General features: G+C 35.3%; 1 protein-coding gene and 1 non-coding gene across 2 annotated transcripts; both read left to right on the top strand.

Annotated features, from left to right (window-relative positions):
* Positions 1-1,447: 1,447 nt before the first annotated feature.
* CSN1S2 (alpha-S2B-casein) lies at positions 1,448-23,229 on the top strand. Its single transcript, NM_001082401.1, is given in 13 exon segments — positions 1,448-1,502; positions 5,202-5,264; positions 6,632-6,655; positions 7,240-7,278; positions 7,803-7,829; positions 8,592-8,618; positions 10,018-10,041; positions 11,601-11,729; positions 12,733-12,774; positions 18,042-18,086; positions 18,931-19,059; positions 19,792-19,836; positions 22,943-23,229. Coding segments are annotated over 11 exon segments (549 nt in total). The 5' UTR covers positions 1,448-1,502; positions 5,202-5,213; the 3' UTR covers positions 19,804-19,836; positions 22,943-23,229.
* LOC149125146 (signal recognition particle RNA) lies at positions 12,298-12,605 on the top strand. Its single transcript, XR_016212622.1, has one exon.
* Positions 23,230-24,018: the final 789 nt, after the last annotated feature.

Here is a 24,018-nt window from a genome sequence, read left to right as displayed (position 1 = left end):
TGTCTCTCTCTCTCTCACTGTCTAACTCTACCTGTCAAATTAAAAAAAAAAAAAGAGAGAGAAAGAGAGAGAGAAGCGAGGAAGATTTATTTATTCTCACCTTTCTAAAACAATCCAGTTTTCAATAACTGCAGACACCTAGAAATTAGAATTTTCTTCTGAGGTCTCAAATTTGCAGCACTTAGACAAAATCCAGCTTTACTTAGGTTCTGTAGAAACACAGTATTTTTAAACTGCTTTAAGTTCTTGACAATGTATAAAAATATTTCAAATAAACATTGGAAAACAGGGTAAGTGACAACAAAGAGGCATATATTATACTTGTCGAAATCAACTGGACCACAGGTATTTTAGACAGCCTTTAGAACAATGCTTGGGACAAGTACATGTCATATTGGCTTGCTCCTGTTTGAATCCCAGTTCTGCTCTCAATCCTGATTCCTGCTGATGCACACCCTGGGAGGCAGCTGTGATGGCTCAAGTACTTGGGTCCCTGTCACCCAAGTGGCAGACCCAGATTGAGTTCCTGGCTGCTGACTGGCCTGGCCCACCCTGACTGTTGAAGCAGATGTGAGCGTCTCTTCTCTCTTCTCCCTCTCCTCCCCCTTCCACTCTCCCCCTCTCCCTCCACTTCCAATTTTTTTTTTTAGAAAAAAGAATGATTGGAGATAATTTTTAACTTTTGCCTACAGATTAGGCTTGCTCTTTTAGGAAGGCTGAGATATATGTTTTCCTTAAGCCTGAATTTATTTCAAGCACTCATGCTACCTGCAAACTCACTATGGTCATTTTATTTTGTGAATTCTGAGTAAGTGGATTCTAAGTAGATACTCATTCACTTTACATAAATTGTTGCTAACTATTACAACTTTATAAGTTGGATTGCATATACTTGATTATATTGTGGATGTGGAAACCTCTGAAAGAAATTAAGAAACTAAATATTTATGAAAGTTATTATTAATGTTAAGTAGGAGAGTTGTGCTTCTCATTCTATCACATAAACTTGCATATGGCTAACCCTATCTATTTGTAATGTTGACCACTCATTTTTCATGGATTTGGGGGATAAATTCTTTCACATGTTAGTGAAGTTTTACTGAACATATCTAAAATAACATTTTAGATATGTATTTATTCAAAATATTTTAGAATAGAGGATAAACAGGAAAAACAAATACCAGACCAGACAACTAGTCCCTGGCAGAGGTGAGCTGCCCAAAGTGCACAAATAGGGAACATAGATAATCATTTTACAGTGTGGCATCCTCGTTTCATGTTATCATGTTCTAAATCAATCTGAGTGGAAGGAGTCCTTGGAATAAGTGGTACAAAATGGATAGAACAACAATTTCTAATCATCATGACTTCCTAGAATTGAAATCCATTTTAGGTATTTTAAACCACAGAATTACTGTGGGTTTAGCATTTAAAAAGTGCTGCAATCACCTCTTTCAGGTCTCCCTCTGCGTGGACTTCTGGTCTTCCACTTGGGAAACAAGGTAATATTTTCATTTATCCCTTTGCTATCCTGTATGCCTAATAATAGTGTTCTGCAAAAGAAATTTTAAAAACATTATTGCCACTATGCCTTGAGATGCTTTAAGAAATTATCTTGTGGGGCCAGCGCTGTGGCTCACTAGGTTAATCCTCCGCCTGTGGCGCCAGCATCCCATATGGGCACCAGGTTCTAGTCCTGGTTGCTCCTCTTCCAGTCCAGCTCTCTGCTGTGGCCCGGGAAGGCAGTGGAGGATGGCCCAAGTGCTTGGGCCCCTGCACCCGCATGGGAGGCCAGGAAAAAGCACCTGGCTCCTGGCTTCAGATCAGCATAGCTCCGGCCATAGCGGTCATTTGGGAAGTGAACCAACGGAAGGAAGACTTTTTTCTCTGTCTTTCTCTCACTGTCTAACTCTATCTGTCAAATAAATAAAAAATTAGCTAAAAAAAAAGGAATTATCTTCTAACATAAGCTACTGATTTACCTCATTTTGAATGCTGCTAGATAGAACTAACACAGACACATGAAATTGTTTATTACACTGCTCTGAGTGCCAAAGTCTTATTTTAAGGAAAAATCATCAAAATTAGGGTTTTGGAAATACAAGGCATTGTGAATTTGATATGTGACCTATTAAATCATTTTCTCTGTCTAATATTCAGACACCAAAATACTTGCTGAACTAGAGATAATATTTATAACAGGCCGGCGCCGCGGCTCACTAGGCTAATCCTCCGCCTTGCGGCGCCGGCACACCGGGTTCTAGTCCGGGTCGGGGCGCCGGATTCTGTCCCGGTTGCCCCTCTTCCAGGCCAGCTCTCTGCTGTGCCCAGGGAGTGCAGTGGAGGATGGCCCAAGTACTTGGGCCCTGCACCCCATGGGAGACCAGGAGAAGCACCTGGCTCCTGCCATCGGATCAGCGCGGCACACCGGCCGCGGCGGCCATTGGAGGGTGAACCAATGGCAAAGGAAGACCTTTCTCTCTGTCTCTCTCTCACTGTCCACTCTGCCTGTCAAAAATAAAAATAAAAATAAATATTTATAACAGACTTAGTACAATGTCTGGGATAGAGCAGGTGCTTGGTAACTGTGCCGATTTCTGTGTTTGTCATGTACCAGCATGCTGAAAGTGTTCTTCACTCTCAAGTAACATTTGTCCATGTTGCAATTTCTTTCTTCCATGGAAAATAACTAATGAAATTTATTGTAAACACATGTATAATAAATTTATTTTGCATACTAAGAGGAAACTGTATGTCATTTAAATATATTTTCATTGTGGTGCAACTGGTTATGTCATGTCTTGGGACAAATGCATCCCATATCAGAGTGGCTGGTGTGAATACCAGATAATCGACACTTCTGATCCAGCTTCCTGCTAATGTTCCTGGGAGGAAGTGCACAATAGTCCAAGTACTTGGGTTCCTGCCACCAAAGTAGGAAACCCAAATGGAGTCCTAGCCCCCACCTTCAGCCTGGCTTGGCCTTGTGCCTGCTGTTTCAATCATTTGGAAAGGGAACATGCAGGTGGAATCTCTTTCTCATCACTCTCTGCATATTTCTATATCTATATCTATATCTATATCTATCTATATCATCTATCTATACCAATATAGATAGATAAACTTATATATATAAAGAAATCTATATTGATATATACCTATACTCATATATATTCCTCTCTCTGTATCACTGTCTGCCTTTCAAAAATAATTTTTTAAAAAATAATAAAAACAAATATATTTCATTAAGTACTTTTAAAATTAATATAAATGAATCAATATTTTATCCTATAGAAGTAAGCAAATATATCTCATATTTTTAATAGAACGAAAAATTATACCAAATTTAGGCACTGCAGATCTCCCAATCTAGCAGTACTGTGTGTGCACATTCTCCAGATTTGTATAGATATAACCCACTGGCATATTTAATACCATTTGACTAAAAACATGCCCTTCAATAATAAGTAGTTAATTTACTACTTATAGGTTATAAAGAACTAGATACTATCATATCAAGAATGCTTTAGAATAACTTTATTTCCTTTTTAAGCTCTGTAATCAGAAAACCTTGTGGACTTGTCTAGTCCTAGAACCGGAAACTGAAAGAGCTGGAAGGAATCTTAGAAATCATGTAATACTTGTATTAGTGTCACATTACATGAGAATTGATGAGGAAATAAAACAGAGTCTTATAAGTGAAAAAAAAATAAAGTAATATAGTAGTGAAGGCTGGGGTGGATATTCTAAGCATTTAGCATGTTTTAATGTTGGTTACTAATTGTTTTTAAGTATTGAAATTTGAAACTCGTACTATTTAGTACTGAAAATAGCTGACATATCTTAGTAATTTAGCTCTTTAGTATAAAGTTGGTATACAGAATTTATTTTCCGTTTACCTAGAATTCTGTATTAGATATTCAACATATTGCAAAATATACCTTGGAAACCCTTTAGATAGAATGGTTCAGAAGTTATCCGCAATACATAGGCCCTAAAATCACTTAGTAGAAAGTTCTGAAAGGTTTGTTTGAGGGAAGGTCGAAGTATTTAAAAATATTTTGTCTCAGCAGATCAGAAAAAAAAGGGATATTTAAATTTTGGGAAACCTTTTAGGGCTTTTCAATCAATATATGTTGTGCATATGGCTATACTAAATATTCAGTGGCTACCAATTAAATAAATGCTGCTGCCTGTGCTGGTCTTTACATGATGTGAGTACAGTACTTAACTATAAAGTCATTGGATTACAATTTTTAGATGCCTGATGATGACCTAGCAAAACATAACTATGACAGAGAAGGTTAAAGTATGGACACATAGACAAACTAAAAACAAATTGTGTTGCTACAGAGTTCAAGGAATTATAAGATCTAAGAAAATGCTATAAAGGAATTTCAAGGAGCAAGCACATTTCTGTGGAAAAGTTTTTTGGAGATCATATAAATAAGCTAGCTCTTTTGTATCATATGGGTAACTTTCTTCCTCCTTATGTGTGTTTTTGTTACTTTTGTGAAAATAAATGTTGGAAGAATCATAAAAAAAAAATCATGTAATACTGATCCTTAGCTCATTCTCTGAAATGAGCAGCAGTGATAACCAGTGGCTGGCTCAGGATTCAGCAGCCTGTCCAATCTACAGCTGTGACCCGTGGGCCTGATGCCCAGCATGGTATCATTTCCACCTGCTACTTCAGCTCATCATTGGGACAGATTTCATATTTCAGCTCATATGAGCATTGATTTACAAATTGCTTGCTTCCTATTCTACTTTGCATTCTGATGATTATTTTCAATAAGATTGAAAAAGAGGTATAACTAAGAGATTATAGCCATTTGGTATATCACCATATTTCATGTCTAAAGTAGTGTTTGACATGTGATAACAAGTTTTAAGTCAATGAGCAAGCAAATTAATAAACAAGTATCTAATTATACATATAATAATAATCCTCCTAATTTACTCTGTCTAAAAATTTTTTCTATATTTTATGAATCACATCATGTTCTGTTAATAAAAATTCTCCTTATAAAGAACTTCATGATCATATCAATGTTTCTTCAATGGGTTTGCTTTTTTCAATCTTTATTTTCCTTCCTCTATTATCCAGGACAAAAATAAATGAATAAATAACTAATGAAGACACATAATTTTAAATGTAGTAAAAATATTAACTGATGTGCTGCATACTTATTTTACAGGACGCAGTAAACATGAAGTTCTTCATTTTCACCTGCCTTCTGGCTGTTGCTCTGGCAAAGCCTGTAAGTATAGAGAACTTTCATAAGGATTTATTCTCATTGGTATATAAGAAGGGAAAATCTTTTATGCAGGCGATGGTGGAGGTAGGCAGCAAGAAAACAATTTAATGTGCAAACTTTAGAGCCCATTGTCGAAGACAGCACTGGCCCTGACTTCCACACGATTTGAAGGTGGACATACTTTACAAAGTAAGTTGTAGGCTTGGGGAGATGTTTAGCTACAGGTTAAAGGGCATATGCTTCCTTCTATTTCAGTTATAATTTACCAGAGAACTGTCTAAAACTCCTAAAATATCTCTTTGAAAGTGCAGGAAAGCCACAGATTTCAAAAAAAAAAAAAAATAGATTCTGAAATGTTTATCAGTTGGCCAAATTTCATCATTATTTAAAAAAAAAAGATTTATTTATTTATTTATTTGAAAGGCAGTTACAGAGAGGTATAGGCAGAGAGAGAGAGAGAGAGAGAGAGAGAGGTCTTCCATTCGCTGGTTTACTCCCCAGATGGCCTCAACAGCCGGAGCTGTGCGGATCCAAAGCCAAGAGACAGGAGCCTCCTCCAGGTCTCCCATGAGGGTGCAGAGGCCCAAGGACTTGGGCCATCCTCTACTGCTTTCACAGGCCAGAGCTGGATCAGAAGTGGAGCAGCTGGGACTTGAACCAGCGCCCATATGGGATGCTGGCACTGTAGGCAGCGGCTTTACCTGCTACGCCACAACGCTGGCCTCTCACCATTCTTGATTGTAGTACTTCAGAATCTAGAATGATACAAAACAAGAGAAACTGTAAATTGCTTGCCAAATAACCAAATGCAAAACAGTTCCTTACTTTCTCAAAAAATCACATTGTTTTAGTAAAATAAAATGATATGCCACAACACAAGATGGAACTAGATTCTTCTTGTGAAATAATTTCAAAACACACCCTTGCCCATGCGTGAACCATTCACTCCTTTAAAAAAATTATTTTAATCTTCAAATTTGTGCCACTTTTAAGAAGCATTTGCCCAATCTAATAACTAATATCAACTAAATAACATAAAATGTGATATTATAGTATTAGTTCCTTTTAATATTATGTGGTATATGTATGCAGATGTCATATTTTAAATTATGATAGGATTAATACATAAAAACTAGGAACCCAACTTCTTCCTAAAAGTAGGAAATGTGTAAAGTTATAACCTAAATTTATCTAAAGTATAACATGATTTGCTTATAAATTAACTTAACTCAATAAAGTTCTCAATAACACATAACTAAAATTTTCTTAGGACCAAGAAACAAAGCAAAACAAAAGAGACAATTGCATGTTTTAAAATTCATAAAAATGAAATTTATATTGTTCTTTGTTTTTTTTTCTTTTCTCTATAGAAGATTGAGCAATCTTCAAGTGAGGTAAGGTCCTCTAACAGAAAGATGAAATCCTTTTATTTTGTATACACAGCATATGTCCTCAACTAAGCATCACATGCTTTTATTGAGAGGGAGAGGGAGAGAGAGAGAGAAGGCTCTCTGCATTTCCACAGAAAGGACGCATGATCATCTGGATCCATATTAATTGGTGATTTCTAAATTATTTCATGGGCAACATGCACAGAAGATGCCTAAAGATATCTTCAGTGTCAACCAAAGATGTTCTAATTTGCCTTGTATATTTGTTCCCTCTCTTAAATCAGAAGAAAAAAATTTCAGAAAAATCAAAAAGAAATTGGAGATTGTGCAGAGAAATAGAAAATCTTTTCTTTCTTTCTTTGCAATTAATGTTTAGGAAATTTTTGTTTCAGTTGTTCATAAACCAAATGTGATATAGAATGAGTTTTTTCCTCTGGATTATGAAATGTTAATTATGCAGGGAGTGAAATTTTGCTCAACTTTGTCCTGTATTCAAGCACAAATAACTGTTTTATGTGCCCAAGAGAAAATAGGTATATCAGTATGAAGATAATACAGTAAAATAAGCTTTTTTTTTCTTTCCTAAGGAAACTATTGCTGTCTCCCAAGAAGTATCCCCAAACTTAGTAAGTTAAATGTATTTTAATTTTTTCACTTTACAAACCTTGTAAAATAAACTTTTTTATTTTATAGCAATTTAAAGAGGATAAGAATGTAGTCATTTTCCCCAGTGAGGTAAAAATTTAATTATTTTAATCTATTTGCCACTGATGAGATACGAAACATCCTTCCCCATCAAGTTAATCTTTTTCACTCACTCAATAATGAGTATTTTAACTATCCTAGTGAAAATGATGATCTTTTCCTGGTTTTACCAAAATGCTTTGGGCCAGCATTTAGGGGTCCCAGAAATAGACTAGTTAGTTGTATCACTTCTCGGACTTTTGGCTAAGATCAAGTGTAGATGAGTTAGCTGTGTGTTATGCACATTATTAAAGCAGAAAATTTTGAAAGAATTTTTTCTGAATGTTGTCACCAACTCTACACTGTTTTACTCATAAAATAAAGTTTTCTTTGTCATAAACTTATATTAAAAATATTATTGCAACTCAGTAAGTGACAAGTTCCTTTTTATTTCTTTTCTTTTTAGGAAAACATTTGTTCTACAGCCTGTGAGGTATATACAGATTTCACACTTATAGAACATCATCATGTAAAACTGTTGTCTTGCTCTGAGCCAAAATGAAATTAATCTAAATCTGTAAAAATGTGGCATGTGGGCCATATTCCACTGCTTTCACAAGCCATAAGCAGAGAGCTGTATCAGAAGAGGAGCAGCCAGGACACATTGTGGTGCCCATATGGGATACCCATACTGCAGGTGGAGGTTTAGCCTATTACACCACACCACCAGCCCCAAATTATCTTTTCTATTTAGATTACTGTGTTTTTTTCTTGATATTGACTCGATGAAATTTAAGTCAATACATTCATAATAGAAACATTACGTATTTATCAAAAACAGAAGTCAGTTGGCCTAGGATTTTTTTTTTTGTAATTCACAATATGTTAAATAATGGCAAGTGAACTGAAAAGTTTTCGGCTCAATGTCTAAGTGATTCTGTGTCTTTATTTATTCATTCATTCATTTGGCAAATCTGCACTGATGTTTATCCTAGACTCTGGGAGTCAGTGAACATTGGATACAAAACCCCTCCCTGTTAATGTTCAAATTCTAGTATACTGGTTGCTTGTTTATTACCAAATAGGAAAACTGAATACAATTCAACAAAACTTTACATTGAAAATGGATCTATTATTATGATCTGCTTCTGGAAGGGAGATTCTCCCACTTTCGTTCAGGAGCAAATTTTTATATGTAATGGTTTATGTATTTTGTGTAACACCAATGTTTAATTGCTTTTGTTTTTTATTTAAGGAACCCATAAAGAATATCAATGAAGTGGTGAGAAATTCTTATTTATTTGAACAATTTTTGATTCATATTTTCAACATGTAATATAATATTAGTGAAACATGCAAAATATATGTTGCTTCCTCTTTTATTAAACTAGAGATTAATACTTGCTTTAAACAAATTTCTCCCCTCCCACTTAAATATTATACACCTAAGTCAGTGTATATTCTCTTGAGACACTTGAATTGAAAGTGATTTTTATCTTTGTCACTGGCTTCTCAAAAGTGATTTATAATAAACAGTCAAGAAACTTAATTGTTTCTTTTTATTTCAATCCTTTAGCTTATGATACTAATTATCATGTAGGTAAAATACGACCTATCTAAAATAACTTTTATCATTAAGGAAATAAGGCTGGTGATCTCATGTGGTGACCAGATTTTGATTATTACTTACAATTTCTCAAAGAATCTTCTAGAAGATGCTTTCTTTTATCATCAAAAAGTACATTTATCAAAAAAGACAGATTTTAGCAATTAGATTGTACATGAACTAGTTATCCAAACTTAACATCATTGTGGGGAAATGGAAATGGACTATTTATACAGTGTCCATTGATTTCCTTATCAGTTCTTTTTGAAAGTGTATTTAGATATTAGATATCTGACTCCAGACAAAACTGCTTGTTAAATCAAATCAATGTCAACTCAAGTGTCTTCCACTTGCTTTGATACAGTTTTATGCTGAGGAACTTCTCAATATTGCTTAGATCAGTGGTGCTCGAAGTATTGTCCCTCAAAACTAGCAACAATTACATTGTTTGAGTGTTCTGATGCACTTTAAAATTTGACAACTTCTTGTATAAGGGAGAGAGTAAAGGATTAAATTAGTAGTTATACAGGTCGCTGGTACAAGAAGCATTCACTGTCATATAAATATGCAGGCAATGCGCATCACGAGACCAGGTACCTGGCAAAGTCGTGGCCCTGAGATGTGGTCTTGGACAAGACCTGAAGTGTCCTTAATGAGTGGAATTAGCAAACATACCTTACCATCTCTCAGTATTCAATGGCCACTTAAAAATAGCATCCATGTCCTCTAGAAAAGATTGAAAGACTTAATCTGCTACATGACATGCCAGGCCTGTGTTGTAATACTTTGTCACCTGTCTACCTTCTGCAGGAATTTGATATTGTATGAATAATGTAAAATTGATGAAAATGTTGAAATAGAACATAGCTTAGTTGTGTGCTACTGTTTTGGAACAGAGTGATGTCTCTGATTCTGAATGTTTTGATTTACTCTAGTTTCTTAAATTTCTAATAAATAATGTAATTTCTCAATAACAGTGGCTTTGGCCTTGAATATATATTTAATTGTTCCCAAAAATCATTAGTACTACTCCAAGACTAAGTCACACAAGTAATGTTAATTTTTCTTACCTCAGGAATATGTTGAAGTTCCCACAGAGGTAAGTAATTCTTATTCAAATAAAGTAAAATTATTATAACTTACAGTATTTTCTTTTTGTGTATTTTTATAGCAAATTAATTTTTTCCTTACCACCAGATAAAAGCATTACTTACAACAACTGGCAAATTTCTCATACAAATAATTTCAAGTGAACTGTCAGATTATAGCTGTTTCTTTTCCCAAATGGCCACACAATTGATTCTACATTAATGAGAACAATTTGTAGGAAGTCATTTCTCATTTCCAGCTCATTTCCAGCCAATATCTGTGGATTTATATTCTAAAAAAATTTAGCACTAGACAATTATCCACATGGTTTTGGAGGAGATACAAACCTCAGAGAGTTTGTTCAAAGTGTAAATGATCTAGGTTGGCTACGAGAGTAGCTAAGCACTGTTACTCACTCAACTTCTCTGACAGTATCACCATAGGCAGGTTTCTCAAGAGTAAAGGTTTCCAGTCATAGGAGGTTGTGGAAGCCACCCTCTGTGGAGTGGAGAAATTTACTCCGTGTGAAGGGAAAGAGCATGGCTTTTGGAGTCACAAAATTTGTATTTTAACTCTGCAGCTATACAAGTTATACAGAAGCTACAGATTCCTCAACTAAAAGTGAAGGGAGCTAAGTTGACCATGAAGGCTTATAGTAGATGATATACAATTAAATTATGTTTAAAAAGTGCTATGCAGTAGACAGATGCATCTAAAAGACATGGAAATTAGTCTTATCATTGCTTTATAGAGAACAGATATTTATTTTTAAATCTTAGTAATATATTATCTTTCTTAGAACTCATAAACCTGGAACACCCTAAATAAAATTTTTCTTTTTAGGAAATTCTCATTGTTATACTGATCTTTCTCTTGTTTTGTCAAAATAATTTCAATAGCATCTCAGTTTGTACTACTCTCAGCACTGTGGATTCAGCCAACAATTATGCCCAGATAATTCTAAAGACTGACTTTCTACACACCCATTTGTTTTCCTTATGAAATGAAAATTCTTATAAGGAAAAATATCACTGTCATTTCATATTAGACCTCTAACAGAATTTTCTACAGCCAGATCAAAGGCTTTGAAACTCTGCACACTGCCTGAAATATTTTAACATTCATTCTCCTTCACAATAAATAATGAACAAAGATTAAGAAATTGATCAGGGTCTAAACTCCTGTACCCAGTTTGAAGGAAATTAAACTTCTGTTTTTTCCAATGCCAAAGACCAGACTGACTTCTAACACACATGCAAAAGGAATGACAAACTGAGACATACACTCTGTCATTCAAAACTTTTTCTTTTTTCTTTATTTCACATACATTTTTATAGATACTCTTCCCAGAAGGCCTTATTTATCAGATAATTTCTTTAATTATGTAATTGACTATAAATATAGACACAGTAAGTTTTATGTGTCTAGGCTATTCTTTCACTGGATTACTTTGCAACATTTACAAATTATCTCATTAAAGGTCTACTGTATATAGGTCTGCCAACATCTGCTTTGGCCCACTGGAGAGCCAAATATTGGATTAAATTCTATCATTTTCTTTTTCTGTAGATAAAAGATCAGGAATTTTATCAGAAGGTGAACCTCCTCCAGTATCTCCAGGCTCTTTACCAATATCCCACTGTCATGGACCCATGGACTCGGGCTGAGACAAAGGCCATCCCCTTTATTCGCACTATGGTGAGTTGCATGTTTTAAGGGATTGAGGAGAATAGGATGAAAATATTTAAAATAACCAGAGGCAAAATTCCCTTAAAATTCTTATTACATTTTACTACTAAGACAATACTCTTCTAACTAACAAGATGCTGTACCATATATTGAATAGTCTCTAGTAAATTTTTAAAGCAATGAGTCAAAATGAATAAAATCTTGGGGAACTGGGACTGCAGCCTTCTAAGAAAAATTGGAGGAGGACAGAGCAAAAATGTATATATCCAAGGATTCTAATGTAAATTTGTACTAGGAGATGCTACCAAGAATTTAATACTACTTCCATTTTTTTTAAAGTTCCCTACTAATATTGCTATCATCCCAGGAGACAAGGTGTGTATCTGAAATTTAGCTGAATGAGAGGAGCTCATTGTCAACCTGGAATCAGGACTCTGGTACATCCAGAACCATATAAAGTACTCCTCTCCAAATATCCTCCAGCATATCACAGGTGACCAAAGACATCCTCAGTACAACCACATATAGAAGCTGCCTGTGTTCCCACTTATTCCATTTCTTAGAAATGACTAAAAGAGCCGGGCGCAGTGGTGTGCACCTGTAGTTCCAGCTACTCAGGAGGCTGAGGCCGGAGGATCGCTTGAGTCCAGGAGTTCTGGGCTGTCGTGTGCTATGCTGATCGGGTGTCCGCACTAAGTTCGGCATCAATATGGTGACCTCCCAGGAGCAGGGGAACACCAGGTTGCCTAAGGAGAGGTGAACCAGCCCAGGTCGGAAACGGAGCAGGTCAAAACTCTCGTGCTGATCAGAAATGACTAAAAGATCAATAAAAGAGAAAGAAGTGTAAAGAAAAATACCAATTTTATTAAAATGCATTTTGTTTTTAAGGAATTTGCCATCTTTCCTCAGAAAGTAAGTCAAAAACATGTATATTTCTGTATTTTTATATTACTTTTTACTTTGTTATGGCTACTTCTTTCTATATTTGTAACAAATGTTATTTATTTTGTAGCAATATAAGCAGGAAAAGGATGCCACTAAGCATACCAGTCAGGTAAAGTTTATTTATCTGTTCATTGATAAGATACATCTTAAAATATTTACACTCTTGATTTTTTTTTATCAGTCTCACCACTGGTTAAGATCTTTTTCAATCTTTGAGTGAAAGAGGTGACGTTTTCATGGGTTTACATGCCACAAGAGGATGTGAAAAGGATCCCTAGAAACCATAGTTGCAGATCATTTGTGAACGACATTGTCAAAGTTAGTGGAATAATATCAATAGATTTCTTGGGAGTGGTCCATCACCTTTCTACCATCATGGCTGCATGATTGCCCCAGACTGCTTGGATTATATTATATCCTCTTGAATTAGAGGACACTTGCATCTTTATTCTGTTCCATGAATAAAACCCCTCACTACAAATCTAACAGAAACAAAAACTTAATTGTGATGCTTTTGAGCAAAACCAAAAGTAGAGCAGAATTGCAGAGAGTATACAATATTAAATCATATCTGCATAACAGGATTTGTGCATAGTTTATTAATTTACATTTGTCATTGCTAATATAGTCATTATTAAAATACACATCAAAGACATTCTGTATACAAAAGTAAGGCAGCTTTAGTATGCCAAAGAGTCCTCCATTCACATGAGCAGCCCTTTGGGACTAACACATGTTTTAGCATCTGGACAGTGATGCTGCACCCAACACAAACACCAAACTTCCCATCATATCAGTCCTCTTCTTCCATCCACCCCAGTGATTCAGTAAACTCAGCTATTATTTTCGCAGTTGCTAAATAGTCTAATGGAGAAAAAATCCAGATCTTAATTTGAGACTGATGGGCAGGTTAGCAAATAGGAAAATTTTGCTATTTTGTGAATAGCTACCTTTTTCCAAAGAGAATTATCTGAGTTTTACTGATATTTTTAAGCACATAAAAATAAAAAAAAATTCTCTGAGACTTATCCATACTATCAGAAGAACAAAGACATTTTATACTTTTCCAATAATATGTAGACATGAAAGCACTGAGTATATACAACATATGTGTGTATATATATATAATGTAAATGTATATATATAATTCTTAAATTATGTATTTCATTTTAAACTATTTTCCCTGATGATTTAGTACTGATTATCATACAAAATTTGAGAACACAGATACTGAGTAATAATGGAAACAGCTACTTTTGTTATAATTTGGTGAATAATCAGTTAAAACTTTAATACTGCATGATTGAACTAATCAAACTAAATTTGTCAATTCTCATAAAAAGTAAAGACCTAATCACTTAGTGATTTTCACTTTTTTAAAAATTTTTTTCAGTTAATCACACTGTGTTCATCTTTATTTAGTTACTTACTTATAGATAAATATTTACTTTCTGTCAATTACAAAAAAATTGAAATTCTTCTACATAGTTTATTGCACACATATATGAATATATTAAGAGACTAAATCCCTGAAGGTAGAATTTCTGGGTAAGAGGATATGTACATTAATGTTTTTAAATTATATGTTTATAACAAACTTTGATATCATAACCGAATGTATGAAACACATATGGAATCTATATAGCACAATAGTATCCAAATGAGAGTTCACAGTCTTGTGATAGTTTTATTACATACATATGTGGCCCAAATATTGTGACCCTATGTATTGCTCAGTCCTGCTTGTGTTTCATCTCCCTTTAGAACACATTAGATAATTGCATTACCATTAACAAAGTGAATGCACACTAAGTCCCTTAATTAAATAGTAAACTGCCTTGACCCAATATTAGGTTTTCATAGTTAACTGTAGATTCTAAATATGATAAGAGCAGATAATATGAGAAGATCCAAAGGGTCTTTTTCCTTTCGAAATCTGATAACAAGTAAAAATTGTGTAACTCATATTATCATTTAGATTGATTATTTTTACAAATATTTTTTAAAATACCCTGAATTTAAAATTAGTCTCTCTCTTTCTGTATGTCTCTGTGTGCTTTCTTTGGTTTTAAGGTGTATTAATCATATTATACTATAAGTAGTCTTCTTGTTCTTGCATTTTACATTCAATACATTTCTAGCACATGCATCCATATTGTTGCTTGTAAGTAACATCCAACCATTTACACTACTGATGACATTTCACAATTCAGCTATTCATTTCTGTGTTGCTGAAAAGTATTTGGATGGTTTTGGTTTTAAAAGCATTTTTAATTTTGAGAGACATTTCCAAGCTGTCATTCTTTGAAGGTGGAGTATATTTCTGTCCAATTATCGATGAATGAGAATTCACACCTTTTAGTTTGAATTTTGTAGATATTTCTGAAGCTACATTTGGATGTCAAATCAGTGAGTCAGAGGAGTTCTATCATGGGCATTAATAAAGAGACCAGAAAAGAGATCTCTGCTCCAAGGAGGCCTCATGGCAGCAGTGAACTAGCCAAGACCACCCCATTAACAGTACCAAGCTAGGAGGTTTCCAGGCACCTAAGAAGTAACCTCACAGGAACTCCAGCACTTATCTTCTACCTTGGACATTTTTTTCTGAATTTGTTAGATGGAGCAAATGGACCATCTCCCCTGAAAGAACTTATTATGCCACAAAGTAGGGTAGAGGAAGTAAGAAGCATGAAGCAGGTCAGGTCTCAGGACAACCTCATGCCTGTGGACAGCAATGGAGCAGCAGGGGTCAGGGACAGGTATCCACCTTGGCCTGCAGGCAGGTAGGGAATTCTAAATGCAACAGAGGTGAGGGGATATGGAGTCCAGCTTTGTTGTTCAAACTCCTGAAAGGGCAGAGTTTCCTTTCTGGGTAGGAAATCCCCTGAATTATTTTAGGTTTTTATTTTTCCTAAAGTTTTCATTCTTGTAAAGTTCTGTTTGTTGATTAAATATTTTCCTTACCCATTCTCTACCTAAGCCATTTTCTATACAATCCCTTTCTTGAAACTATTAATTTTTAAACTTAAATTATTAATAGAAACTGTATGCATATCACTAAACTCATGTGTCACTTTATTACAATTTTCAAAATAAATATATTATTAAAATAGGCTGACTTAAACTATTTGATTTATAAGTTAATCTGAGGAATTCATTCATTCACTTAAGATCATGAAGGTACAATAATGATTTTTTAAAAGCACTACAAATAAGTTTATTTTTTCATCTTCTTTATGAGAGAAGTTTATATGTATATACATCCAAAATGAAATTATGTTTATAAGCAACACAGTGAGAATGATGAGTCTAATACTTAATGTATTTCAAAGAAGACTATTGATTTGGAGAAGCATTATTTCCTCATGAAACTATATTTGATTCTTAGTTTTTAAAATGAATATTAAAATAATATTGTATTACTCTTGAAACACTTTCAGCACAATAGAGTGAGACTTTAGCTTATGAGAGCTACAGCTTCTTGGTACTCCTTAACTGCTGTTATGTCATTTAACTTGAATTATTTTAGTTAAGAAGTTGCATATTAGAACACACTTACACAAAGCTCAAATTTCACATGGTTATTTCTTTTCTAAAAAGAATTTTTTATTATTTTTCAACATGGTATCTTATTACAATCAGTCTTTTTCATCTGTCATACTAACACCCTTGTTGTATAAGAGAAAGATCTGTAATTCCACAAATATTAATAAATACAGCTAAATTCAGCCATCTTCATTCCCAAATTTTGATTCTTATTACTTTTTATTTCTCAAGGAATCTTCTAGTAGATAATCTAGAGAGGGAAACTATATTTTTAGAATCAAGCAACCTAACTGTGTTCTTTTGCTGCTGGCCAATTATTTTAAGTAAATTAATCTCTGCTATTTTTTTTATCAGAAACACATCAAAACATCCAGTGGAAATAAAGAAAAAGCCTCCTAATAAACAGATATAGAATCAAAGTCATTATAGAGATGTGAATTGAACTCTCTCATAGCCCAGAGTAGTTTTTATAGCCCACGCATTTAGACAATGTATAGCTGAACTCTTGTTCATTTCTTGTTTAAAGATGTATTTATTTTTTGAAAGAGTCAAGTACAGAGAGGGAGGGACATAGAGAGAGAGAAAGATCTATCCGCTGTTTCACTCCCCAGATAGCAGAAATGGCCTGGGCTTAGCCAGGCAGAAACCAGAAACCAGGAGCTTCATCCAGGTCTCCCATAGAGACCTAAGCACTTTGGGCTATCCTCTACTGCTTTTCCCTGGGGCATTAGAAGGAAAACGGATGGGAAGTGGAGCAGCCAGGACACAAACCAGGGCCCATGTGGGATGCCAGCATTGCAGGCAGCAGCTTTACCCACTATGCCACAATGCTGGCTCCTCTTGTTCATCTCTTTCTTCTTTTTTTTTTTTTTTTGTTTGTTTGTTTTTTGATTCATTTATTTATTTGAAAAGTAGAGGTAGGGAGAGGTAGAGGCAGGGCAGGGGGTGGGGGTGTCTTCCATACACTGGTTCACTCCCCAAATGGCCGCAATGGCCATAGCTGTGCCGATCCGAAGCCAAGAGCTTCCTCCAGCTCTCCTACACAGGTGCAGGGGCCCAAGAACCTGAGCCATCTTCTACTGCTTTCCCAGGACACAGCAGAGAGCTGGATGGGAAGAGGAGCAGCCAGGACTCAAACTGGCACCCATATGGGATGCTGGCACTCCTCTTGTTCATTTCTAAAACAAACCATTGTCAAGTCAGGATCCTTTTCACTGCCTTTACTGTAGTACCCAGGACCCATTCTCGTATTGTTTGAGGGTCGGATACTGGAGCGGTTGTAAATTGTATAAATTACAGGTGCACTGTTGGAATAGATAGCCAAGTGGAGAAACACAGCTGGAAACTGTCCTGGAAGAAGGCAAAGTGAGGATTCTGAGTCCTGTGGCTTGGAGCATAGCCCAAAGTTTTCCTCTTGAGTGTGGTTGAAATAAAGCTTTATCTTTTCTTTCCATCTCTAAGTGTGGACCACTGTTAAACCCATGATCCTCTAAGAAAGGGCTCGGGGTGGCAAACACACCTGAGCAGGTTGGATTAGATTCTCTGTCTCTCTCTCTCTCTCGTGTTTTCCAAGTGCTTACACCCCATGTGACACTACATGGGCAGTGCAGATACAAAATTTGAAATAAATCATATTTTCTGTCAAGTACCATTATGTTGTCACAGAGGTCTGATAATGAATATTTAAACTCATTTAATTCATAATCAGTTTCTATAATGTAGCTGAAGCATTCACTCAGGTAAGAAATTTTCTTTAGATGAACTTAATTAAATATTACCCCAGAACATTTCCTCTTGTGTTTTATAACAGTTTGTTCTTGTTTCTAACAGAAAACCGAACTGACCGAAGAAGAAAAGGCTTTTCTAAAATACTTGGTAAATTTCCCATAAAAACATTTATAACACATGTGATTTTACTTGTACACTACTGAACTGCAGTTCTCTTGATAAGAAAAGCCTGTGTTTAGTAAATTATATTTATAAAAGTCTTCCTTATAGTCTGTCTAAATTGTTATAGGAACATTCTCACAGTATACTAATTGTCTTATAGCCACATATCCACCGAACAATTATTTCTTGGTAAGTCTAAAGACCCACTGATTTTCCACTTCATAGTAATTAAGACAGTATCCTGAAGAAGGTTGCCATTGTGCTTAATTCCAACTTTAATCCCTACAATAATCTATATCCAGCTCTGTATAAATGGTTCAAAACGGGACATGGAGAAGGGGAATATTATTCATCATTAAAGTGTGGCAGGCACTATGCAAAATGCTTTCTCTGTACCAATCCATTTACTTCTACATCAATATTAACACTAAGACTAACTGGCTCAGTGTCTCGGATTCCACTAAATCAAATCACATGTCCTATATGGCTCTAAGGACCAGGGTTTTCCTACTAGATATAGAAAAGACACCACAACCTGAGAAACTTAGATCAAGACATCACCCTCTTGCCTTCTTAAATGCAACCACCTTTTCATTTATTTTTTTCACTTAAACTTTTTGGTCTTGGGTTCTGAATTAACCAAAGGATTCTCTTAACACTGCAGTTTATTCTATGAATGTGAACACAGAATTAATTTTTGTATAAATAAATTTCATTTAGGTCCATTTGGTGTCATTGAGAATTTATCTAAAATAATTTTAATTCATTTGCTTACATCCAGCTCTACTCTGATACATGGAATATTGGAATAATAACATATTTTTTCTAGGATGAAATGAAACAATATTATCAGAAGTTCGTTTTTCCCCAATACCTAAAAAATGCTCATCATTTTCAGAAAACTATGAACCCTTGGAATCATGTTAAGACAATTATTTACCAAAGTGTGCCCACTCTGGTGAGTACTCTCTTTTTACTGTTAATTTAAAAATTAGTTCCTTTTGTGGTAAAATTATATAGAAAAATATAGAGAAATAAGATCCCAATAAGCTCTCAACCATAAGCCAAAGCAAATCTAAATAAAGCTTTATAGGCTGCAAATTAAATTATAAATTATATAATACAAACACAATTATCATAGGTGAAAATAATAATTTAACTGCTTGCTTATAATATTTCAGCTGACTCCTATAGCAATTTTTAGAGATGGGTCAAACTAGAGAATATTATCTGTATTTTCCAAAAGTATAACAATATGCAAGATACCTAGATCAATCTCTATATAACATTTATCCTTTATTTCATTAATAAAAAGAGAAATTTGACTTACAAAACATTTTCTCTAACATGAGGAATAAGTGGAAGAACAACAGGAAATTGAATCCAACAAATGGGTATCTGAATACAAAAATATAGATTTAGAATCAGAAGGCAATATAAAAAAGCTTTTGACTTTAAGCAAGTCACATAATTTCCCAGTGCATTGTTTAACTGATCTGTCTTTCTAGAAATTTAGACAACATAGAAAGATATCTTCCTTATTATTAGAGAAAATGAGAATTTAGTAGTTATGGATTGCACACAAGATGCCTAAAGAATTCCTAAATATTTCCATAGACATGTGAACATTGTTTTAGCTTGTTCCTTAATATAAACTTTTAAAAATGTGTTTTTCTTTCTTTTATTAAAGAGATACTTATAAAATTCTTGAAATAACTGCTTCTACCTTATCTTGGTAAGTGCCTTTGAGACTAAAATTTAAGCAATGGCATAAAAGGAATTTTTATGTGAACAATGCGATCTTAAATGTTAAGTAATATAGTTTCAAGTTTGGAGAAATAACATTTCACATTGAAATGTATTAAATTGTGCTTGTATCTTTTGGCTCACCAATTATCTGCATAATTTGTGTATATATGTGCTTTATAAACACTTTTAAAATAAACTGTGATAAATTTTCTCAATACTTAGTGATACATTCAGATACTCTGAGTGGAAATCACAACACTCATACAGATGTTTTCCTTTCACCTTAAAGTTAAGCCAAGAAGCTTAGACTAAGTATTTTGGTTTGAGGAAAGGTATACTTGTGTAAGGTCTGAAGCATTTCATATTCAACTCCAACAGTTTCAAAATAAATTCCTTACATCATTTTCTCTGAAAAAAAATCACCAAATATTTTACTTTCCTTCTTTTTCTTATTTCTCTCTGACCTTTTTTAAATATTAATTAATGAATTAATTTGAACAGCAGAGTTACAGAGAAGCAGAGGCAGAGAGAGAGGTCTTCCATACACTGGCTCACTCCCCAATAGCCACAATGGCCAGAGCTGCGCCAACCTGAAGCCAGGAGCCAGGAGCTTCTTCCGGGTCTCCCATGTGGGTGCAGGGGCCCAAGCACTTGGTCCATCTTCCACTGCTTTCCCAGGCCACAGCTCTCTCTGACATTTTAATGAATGGCTTTAGAATCATGATGCAGTTTCAAGGACTACTCTTCTGTCTGTAGTCACCTTTTTTGCTTAATTTTTATTTATTTATTATTTCTTTATTTGAGAAGAAGAGAGAGAAGGAGAGGGAGAGAGCTCCCAGGCACTGGTTTACTCCCCAACCACTAGCTGCAGCTAGGGGGCGCTGAATTTGGGAGCCACAAACTCAAATAAGATCTCCCAGATGGGTGGCAGGACTCATCTATGTCCATAGTCACTGAAGCTAGAGTCAGGAGCCAGAGTTAGGAATTGAACCCAGGCACTCTGATGTGGGATGTGGCAACTTAATCTGTGCCTTATGTTCCAAGTCAAATGTCCATCATTTTTTTATTTCATTATTATTATTATTTTATTCTCTGATTTCCTATCAACGTCACATCATCAGCTGAAAACGTTGTAGGTTTTTGCCCACCCGTCCCTCACTCCTGCAGCTTCTTTCCATGCACACTGGCAGCAAATGTGCTGGTTTTTGTGGCCAATTCCACCCTGGTGAAATGACAGTTCAGTGTCCAGGGAAACTGGATGGGAGCAGTCCCAGGAAAGAAGACTGCAGGCTCTTGCCTGATGCTATAGAAAGCTGTTTTTTATTTTATTTTGCTTTTTTAAGATTTATTTATTTACTTGAAAGTTAGAGTTACAGAAAGGCAGAGGCAGAGAAAGAGAGAGAGAGAGAGAGAATCTTCCCTCTGTTGGTTCACTCCCCAAATGGCTGCAACAGCCAGAGCTGGGCCGATCCAAAGCCAGGAGCCAGGAGCTTCTTCTGTGTCTCCCACATGGGAGCAGGAGTCCAAGTCCTTGGGCCATCTTCCGCTGCTTTCCCAGGCCACAGTAGAGAGCTGGATTGGAAGAGGAGCAGCTGGGACTCAAACCTGCGCATATAAGGATGCCAGCATTATAGGCGGTGGCTTTGCCCACTATGCCACAGTGCCAGCCCCTTTATTTTTCTTATATTGTCCTTTCAGTATTTAGGTTGTCTCCTATCCTGGAATTCTGTCTCACTCAATTTATCTTCTCTATTTTTTTCAAATGGCCTGAGCACACATTTGCAAAATAAAAATGCAGGCTTCACAAAAATGACTAATAATAGTAATAATAATAATTCATTAAAGGCTTATACTTCTTAGCTCTTTACCTATATTAGCTAATTTAATGCTCAAAAGAAACACTACTTGGTTTAAGGAATCTGAAGCCCAAATTATATTAAAGACATTTTCATGATAACCGTGAGGCTACAGAAGAACCAAAAATCTAGTAGAGATCTCCAGCACTAGGCCTCAATTACTCCACGACTGATGTCAAGCTACACCCAAAGCCAGCTTGGGGGATTTTTGAGAGGATGTTTTTGACTTGAGTGCACTGTTACAGTCTTGTCTTTGATCATTTCTCTTTGGTTCTCATAATGGAAAATAGTCTGATCACATCACAAAATAATCTCACGTGAGAAATATCATAATCTTAATTGCTAAGGTTAATAGTCAAAAATAATTCTATTATATAAATAGCAATATTTCATTTACTATCATTATTCATATATTTATCATACATTTAAAAAAAATCTTATGTCCCATGATGAGAGAGACTTGAGAAATTTCAGAATGAAAACATTGAATTTACCCTTACTAATCTCTGCTAGACCAGGATGTAGAACTGGCAATGTGATCTGTCAAATGTTGAGTTAGAGATGGGAGAAGGAAATGGCAGTACAACGATATGGGCAGGTGATAGATCAAGAAGAAAACTATCAGGCAAATTGTATTTCGTAAGAAAATTACAAAAGAAACAGAAAAGTTAAAAAATATGCAATGGAATTTTGAAAAAATATTTTTAACTTATTTCTTGAACTATGCACAGTTATTTTGCATAATAAAACTGAGTAATATCTAGATTCCAGTTAGAACAAATGGTTTAAAATATAATAAGCAGTAATATTTTATATGTCCAATAAGCTATGTGGAAAATAAAATAATTAAAATTTCCTTCACGATTGACTAGAAATGTAAATTTGTATCACTCAATAAATAAATAGAAATACTATTTTTGTATCCCATATTGAAGAGGCTGGCAATGTGTAAGCTCTCATTCACCAAACTGTTCAACTTTATCTTATCAATAATCAATCTCCTTTTCTACCTTGTAGACTTTACTGGGCCTGTCAAGCACCATAATAATTATGAAAATCATATGCAGTGCCTGATATTATCCAGGGCACTAGAAAATAGAAACTAATGATAATTATAATTAACAACATTCTGCCTGTCAAGAATGAATGGACATGTGTATGTGTTTGTGTGTGTTCTGTATACAGACAAACATTATATTTTGGAATATAAACCCAGCATTGTGTTTTTTTTTTTAGATGTGACTGGAAAATCTGTCTTCTACAGTCCTCTTCTATACCATATTACTTCATAGTATCAGCATTGCATGGACAGGCTGATTGATAAGGTGGAAATTTTGAGCCAAAGAAAGATTCTGAAGAAAGTGTCCTGAATTGCTTATGCTCTTCCTGTTAGTTCATATTAAATATGCTGGATCTGTATTGTGATTTCACATGAACTGGGTTTATTATTTAACATGGCTTCATCACTCTTTCTGAATTACGGAAACATTTTTCTTTTCCCAAGGAAATAAAATTTCAAGCGCATTCTTTGGTGTGAAATCATCATTTACACTGTTTGGGTTGATCCAGGAAGCTATCGGTGTTATTTTAAGCAGCACTGGGGCAGGCGTTATGGCACAGCAAATTAAGCTGCTGCTTGCTGACACCGGCATCTCACAGCAGAGTGCCAGTTTGAGTGCCAGCTTCGCTGCTTCTGATCCAACCCTGCTCGTGCCCCTAGGAAGGCAGAAGGAGATGGCCCAAGTATTGGGCCCCTGTCATCCACAGGTCAGACCTAGATGGAGCTCCTGGCTCCACGGCAGCCACTTGGGGAGTAAGCAGAGAATAAAGATTCTCTCTCTCTCTCTCTCTCTCTCTCTCTCCTGGCTCCATGGCAGCCACTTGGGAAGTGAAGCAGAGAATAAAGATTCTCTCTCTCTCTCTCTCTCTCTCTCTCTCCTCTCTCTCCTGGCTCCATGGCAGCCACTTGGGGAGTGAAGCAGAGAATGAAGATTCTCTCTCTCTCTCTCTCTCTCTCCCCCCTCTCTCTCCTCTCTCTCACCTCCTTCCCCTCACCCTCTCTCTCTCCTTCTCCCTCTCCCTTTCAAATGAATAGAAATTTAAAAATCTTTAAATATATGTGTATATATATCCCTTTAACAATTAACTTCAACCATCTTGGCCACCACCTAAATAACTTTGTGCAGTTTCGGGGCACTTCCCTTTTACTTCTTAAATTTATAACTTATAATACTACAAATTATATTCTTCAATCACAGCTGGTTCTCAGTATTATTCAGCCTTTATTCTTCCATTTCTCGGATTTATTCTTT

The sequence above is a fragment of the Oryctolagus cuniculus genome, chromosome 8 (assembly GCF_051225735.1).
Source record: "Oryctolagus cuniculus isolate XC-2025 breed Fujian yellow rabbit chromosome 8, ASM5122573v1, whole genome shotgun sequence".
Classification (NCBI taxonomy): domain Eukaryota; kingdom Metazoa; phylum Chordata; class Mammalia; order Lagomorpha; family Leporidae; genus Oryctolagus; species Oryctolagus cuniculus.
Note: the sequence above shows the minus strand (reverse complement) of the source record. Positions and strands in the feature narration are given on the sequence as shown.